This window comes from Aplysia californica, unplaced genomic scaffold, assembly GCF_000002075.1.
Source record: "Aplysia californica isolate F4 #8 unplaced genomic scaffold, AplCal3.0 scaffold00908, whole genome shotgun sequence".
Taxonomy (NCBI): domain Eukaryota; kingdom Metazoa; phylum Mollusca; class Gastropoda; order Aplysiida; family Aplysiidae; genus Aplysia; species Aplysia californica.
Genome location: NW_004798178.1, coordinates 44,585 through 51,550, shown reverse-complemented (window position 1 = coordinate 51,550; position 6,966 = coordinate 44,585). Strand labels below are relative to the sequence as shown.

General features: G+C 40.9%; 1 protein-coding gene across 1 annotated transcript; it reads right to left on the bottom strand.

The window, feature by feature from the left end:
• Positions 1–1,586: 1,586 nt before the first annotated feature.
• Positions 1,587–6,753, bottom strand: LOC101856936 (pneumococcal serine-rich repeat protein). The gene is made up of 3 exons (XM_005110546.2): positions 6,724–6,753; positions 4,187–4,740; positions 1,587–2,157 (listed from the first exon to the last, which is right to left on the bottom strand). Exons 2-3 carry the CDS (start codon positions 4,724–4,726, stop codon positions 1,627–1,629), a joined length of 1,071 nt encoding a protein of 356 aa, XP_005110603.1. The 5' UTR covers positions 4,727–4,740; positions 6,724–6,753; the 3' UTR covers positions 1,587–1,626.
• Between the last annotated feature and the right edge of the window lie 213 nt (positions 6,754–6,966).

The window sequence follows — 6,966 nt, the reverse complement described above, 5'->3', positions numbered from 1 at the left end:
CGATGTGGAAGCAGCATATATATATATCAGACAGTCGGAGATCGCATGTACACAGAAAAACAGTAGATGACGGAGATTCCGCAAGTGTGATGGATGAAATGTCGGATCAGGAGAAAGTCAAAGTGAATACATTCTTGGTTATCATGGACCAACTGAAAAGTGCCCTATGCAGACGAATTGACGCATATTCAGCAATAGTGCAGCGGTTTGGTGTTTTAACAGAGATGATTCTATGTCAGCTGAAGACATCAATACTGCAACATCAGCACTTGTAAGTATTATGATGATGATGATGATAATGATGATGATGATGATGATGATGATGATGATGATGATGATGATGATGATGATTTATTTGTATCGTGTTCCTGACGAAGCCCTTTACAGGGTGAAACGTTGAACCTGTAACCCTTTTTTATGCATTATTTTTATTGCAAATATAAGTGGGCTCTCGTGGTCTAGAGTTTGCGGGGTCTCCCCGTCGTTCAATAAGTTCTGGATTCGAAACCGGACAGCAACGGATTTTTTTTTCTCTAAAATGTTCTATTTTCCCCTCCTTTCCTGTTCTCTAGCCATGTTCTGTCACCTGCTTTTGTTTCCACTTTCTGCCTCCACCCCCTCACCTCCCTTGCCCCCTCCTCTGGGCTCCTGACTCTTGTTTTATTGTTATAGTAAGGTTTCACGGATCTCGCAACTGCATAAGGTGAATGAAGACGACGGGAAACAATTTCCTAGGGCTTTGACAGTGTTAGATTTTACGGCACCACAATAAAGTCATAAAAGTGCTGAAGATTGGAGGTGTTTTATTACAAGATAGTAACAAACACAAAAAAGGAGTGGATATCAGGGACAATTGGTGTTTGATACCGAAGAAGGAGCCGACCACACTAGAGCACCTGCCAACCATCCCCCCTTGGACTTTGTCGTAAAAGAACAGGGAAGATAGAGGGGGGGGGTTGTTTTTTTGTTTTTAAATGTAGGTGTTTTTACGCCCCCATCAATTCATTTAAATCAATTATGAGGCGGGCTTCGGCCTTGCCTGCCAGGGCCAACAGCGGCTGAGAGGGATACAGCATCCCAGCGGAAAAAACTGAGAGACTCAACGGAAATCCTACCCGCTCAGGAGTCGAACTGACGTCCAATTTTTAGCTAAAAGCATGTCTTCCAATTTACGGAAAATGAGAAGACAACCTGGAAAGTGAAAATTTGCGGACGCTTGTTCATTAAACAATTAGATGTTTTTGTTTCTTACAAGCCACGGAACAGGATGGCTGCTGTCGGTTGTCTCATGCTGGGGCCACCAGACCCCGTAATCGTGAGATTGCGAGTTCGGGGGTTCGATCCTCAACTCGGTTTAACGTTTTGTCTTAGGAAAATGCAAGTTATACGAATGTTCCCATTTTGGCTTGGAAGTTAAATGGGAGATCCCCCCCCCCCCCTTAAATAACATTGAAGTATTGTAAGGGGCGTTGAATCAGTAGTTTCAGAACAGAATGGGTGTACCCGTCGTGTATAAGGGACAGATAGGAGGGGGGGGGGTGAGAGAGAACAAGAGGCGGTATGTAACTCTGAACTAGTAAGTAGTAGAGACCAAAAGGCCGTGAGAATATTGTATTTTCTTTATCTTTAACGGCTAGCTGCAACGTTGTCAGCACTGTTGGCACTGACACTGCTGTTGTCACTGGCACTGACAGCGCTGTTGTCACTGGCACTGCTGTTGTCACTGGCACTGGGAGCGCTGTTGTCACTGGCACTGGCACTGGCACTGACACTGGCACTGGCAGCGCTGTTGTCACTTGCATCGGCAGCACTGTTGTCACTGACACTGGCACTGGCAGCGCTGCTGTCACTGACACTGACGGCACTGTCATCACTGGATCCGGCAGCACTTTTCTCACTGGCACTGGCACTGACACTGGCACTGGCACTGACACTGGCACTGGCAGCGCTGTTATCACTGACGTCAGCAGCACTGTTGTCACTGGCACTGGCACTGACACTGGCACTGGCAGCGCTGTTATCACTGACGTCAGCAGCACTGTTGTCACTAGCAGTGGCAGCGCTGTTGTCACTGACACTGACGACACTGTTGTCACTGGTATCGGCTTGTTTGTCACCTTCGCTGCTGGAGCTCCTCTCAAAGGGACCCGTCAGAGTCTGGGGAAATAAACAATATCTTGGGGCTTGATCTATCTTGCTCTGCACTTACGTTTTTCCTCATTTCTGGCTCCGTTTCTATGTATACAAATGTTAATGAGATATTATGGTTTTGTTTCATTTGTTTCAAGCATAAATCTAATCATTGATACCATATTTTCATCAGCCCATGAGGCATCTTTATGGGAATATTTTTTTCTCTCTATTTCCTTACTATGTATGCATACATATATACATATGATTTTGCCTTTAATGAGACGTCTTTGGATTCCTCTTGATTTTTAATTCTACAAAAGTGTCACAAGTATTTAGTGGATGTCGCCAATTCAGTCTGCGGTTTTGGAGATAATGCTGACCTATATTTTTATATCATATTTTAGTATCATATTATTTTTATGCAGCCATTTGTTCCAATCATTTGTACCTTATTTGTATGCCACATTTTCGTATTATATTTACTCTCTTTTCAAGTAATTTAAGTGTCCCATTTTTAAAACTATGTTTTATAGCGTTTCCACATACAGCAATTCTGTACCATAGTTTCATACTGTTACTCGACGTGAATGCGAAAGTTCCATACTGTATTTTCCATACCATATTTGTATACACATTTCTCTACCGTATTTCCCTACAATACTTCCATTTGTAAAATTTCTTTACAATTTTACTTATCATAGTCCTATGGACCATGTGTCCACACCATTGTCCCATGATTTCCATTTGTATACCATATTTCCACATCCCATTGTCATATTGATCTTTAATACTATGTTTTTTCGCTTTTTCTGAACACATTTTAATATTATATTTTCAACCTTACTGCATACCTATTTTCAAATATACAGCTATACCTTATTTTTATGCCATAACTGCTTCATCTTATTTTTATAACATACATTATTTTAATGCATATGACTGTGGTTGTGAATACAGGCCGCACAATTACTACTTTAAATGAAAACCCATGGTTTTGGGTCAAGATAATGACCGTTAGCAGATAGGTAGTGTAGATAGATAGATAGATAGATAGATAAATAGATAGATAGATAGAGAGAGAGGGAGAGAGAGAGAGAGAGAGAGAGAGAGAGAGAGAGAGAGAGAGAGAGAGAGAGAGAGAGAGACTGTCCCTGACGCGATGGCTGCCAGAAAATGATTAATAACTTCTCAAATTTTATGCAGATCTGCACCAAATTTGACAAGAATCATGTTTGATCAAGCGGACGCTGTAACCTATGTTCGAATTTGAACTGGTCAGACGAACACCACTGCAACAGCGATATCTCCAAATAACCCAGAAAAGACTTTTTTTTTCTTTAGAAAATACGCAGAATTCAAGTCCGAAAAGAAACTAAAAGCCTATTATTGCGAGGAGTAGGCGTTGATTTCAAATCTAGATCCAGTGCACATTCTTTAATTAAGGAGAGAGTTTGATGTGGTACAAGCGGTTCAAAGTGAAAGGTGTGCGTCAAAAGGCGATTAAATAAGGGAGTAAGCATTTTTTTTGCAATGAGTTCGTGGGTTTTGAAGACACGTGAGAGTGATAATGTTTAATGTTCTGTTCGCTTTTGCGACGAGGTTCATTTCTACGGGACTAACGAAATTAATTCTGGGAATTGTGTACGCTGGGAAACAGAAAGTTCTGATGATTTGAATGAGAGTAACTAAAAAATCGAGACAATGGCTTTGTAAGAGCTACCACTCTGCAGCAGTGTCAGAACGCTGAACATTAAACTTTACCAAAAAACACGAAAATGCAGTGCACATGATTAGGGGGTTGGGGGGGGGCATGTGGAGCCTCTTCTGTAAAGCTAACAGTCTACATGTGGATTCATTTTATTGTCTAACTGTCTGTCTGGATGGCCCCAGTATGTTTCTACCATAGGACTTTGCTGTTTTTAAAGCGGTTTTTATTTTATTCAACTTGACTTGGCAATCATCGAGTTTGGGACACCCTGTAGATAGATTACCGTGAACGTTATATAAAAGAAGAACACATAGAGGTACAGAGAAGTACACGGGAACTACTCACCGAGACAACGCTTCCTGCGACGGAACCGCTGATGTCTTTGATACCTCCTCCCACTGCACTGCCATATCTGGCCACAACCCCACCGAGGTCACCAGCCGCCTCACCAACTGGGGCTAGTGTGTCTTTAATACCGGCCCCAACTTTTCCTCCATAACCCACAACTTTCCCACCGATGCTTCCAACCACTCCAGTAGCAGGGACTACAACTTCATCCTTGATACCCCCAACTACTTTACCGCCGTAATTGATCGCCGCTTCACCGAGGTCACCAACCGCCTCGCCAACTGGAGAGAGTGTGTCTTTGATACCGCCCCCAACTTTTCCACCATAACTGACCACTGTCTCACCAATGTCTTCAGCTTTGTCACTAATGGGCTTCCACACTTTTTTCACGCTGTTCACCAATCCCTTTCTATAATCGACAATTTCATCGGTAACACTGCCAAAGAAGTCATTGACTTTACTAAAGAAAAATGGTCTGGACTCAAAGCCTGGCACCACAAGCACCAGCAGACAGACAGACAGCACAACGGTCTTCATCCTTGCCACTTGACCTGAAAAAAAAATTGAAGTCAGCAATGGAAAAATTAATAATCAATTCTAAGTCGCAAACTTTTAAGGTACTGAATTTAGGACAAAAACCAGTTCCTTAGTTTGCTCTCAGAAATTGTCAGCCAGAACAACGTGCTCAGTTCTGGATTAGATACCACTTTCAAAAGAGGGTACGAGAAGAAAGCAATCTGAAAATTGTAGCTTTGATCTGGGATTTTTAAAAATTCACTATGATCTTCAATTCTTCTTCAATGACGCTAACCCTGAAAACAACTTTTGTTACACACACACACACATACACACATACACACACACACACACACACACACACACACACACACACACACACACACACAAACACACACACACACACACACACACACACACACACACACACACACAAACACACACACACACACACACACACACACACACACACTCACAAACTAGGACTTTCGTGGTGAAAGCCCGGGTCTACTAAAGATCAAAATACATGTACATTGTTTTCATTCGTTAAATTACATTCACTTTTCGACCTGACTACACAACGTTTTAAATTAACCATTGGGATAAAGTTATCATTACTATGATCTTTCCCAACTTTTCATATTTTAAAGATCAGTTGGTGACTTTGCAGTGTTCGCTTCTAATACTTTGTAGAGAAAATTAAAAACACGATTATGAAGCATTCATAACTTTCACAGACTTTCGTGAGGCTTTAGACACCACCATCATCTATTCATTACATGATAGAAACATGCATTACAAAGCATCTGGTTTCTATCATAGAAAATTGATATATCTAGATCAGAAGGCAACCTACCACTGGAATGCTTACCGCTTTAAATTCTTTCTGATAAAAATAGGAGTTCATCAAAGTTGCACTTTGTTCCCCTGTCTTATCAGAATCCACAATAGGAATCAAATTAGTATGCGACAACCATAGTCGACATGGGCACCGCAGTATGAGACGGAAACAGAAGCTTCAGATACGCTGCTGACTGAACAGCCATTATGCCCATTGGCATCACAAGCAGAGTAGAATTTTCTACAAGGTCGACGCGGGGAGCAATAGGACCGGCCTTATAATAAAAAGATAAAAATGATGCAAAGACCAAAGTGATGCATACTAATGGCATAAGCACTCCTCAAACTCTATCAGCTTTCATCGAAGAGATTTGTTCAAAGTGTCCAATAGTTGGGTTCTTTGAAAGAGAAAAATACTTCACGTGTGCAAGATGTTAAAGCTAGAATCGGTATGCCCAAGCAAGAGATAGTTCAGTTAAACAATTGGGGGGAAAAAAAGATGCCTAGATCCGTCTTGTCATAAAAGATGATCTGCCCTATATTGCCGAATATGTCAGAAAGCGGGACACCATGAAGGTTTAAATGTTACTACAAATAAATTAATCTTATGGATATTGGAAAGGGATTTTGTTTTCGTAGAATTAAAAATCACAGCAGTTCCGAAAAGATAAAGGATGTTATTTCCAATACTCGTGTATTTCATGAGCCCTATGAGTAAAAGAATTGTAATCACATAATTGTTTCAAAATGGTGTATAACTTTGTAGGAGGATAACAATAGACACTGAACACGTGAATGTTTTACAATCGCTTGCAGCATGATGTAACGAGACAGATACTTCGAGGGTAAAACAAGAGGAAATTGGTACGCATGCATATATCGTCGGCCAGCTCTTAAAAATGTACTAAGCCCTAAAATATGAATTTGTCGTTTTTAGCTGCTGTTTTTAGATCTGTTGTGTCGGTTACATGTACTCAATAAATATTTTGTCGAAATTCAAATTCTAAATGTTGGCTGAAAAACAAGAAGAATACACAATATTGCAAGACGAACGAAACACTTTTTTCTCTCGATAGATAATATGTCTGTTGTAAAATGATTTGGCTTTCTGGGCTTGGTACACTAAGAGCTTGTGCCAACGATATGTATCATTGTTGTTCCACAAAAATTCTGCTTACTCAATTTCAAGATCTCAGAAGCGAGCTCCAATCACCCGGTCAGATAACTGGGAGAAAGACGGAAGCGTTCTTATTTATTAACGGCTCCACACAACACGCCATACGAGGCTGTTGCACTTTGTCTTTTTTGTTGTTGTAATAATCATAATAATAATCTGCTTATGAAATGTAGCTGTGACCCAGTGTATGTAAATCACGAAATATACTGCCAAGCGCATTAAAATTTTCATTCTCTCTCTCTCT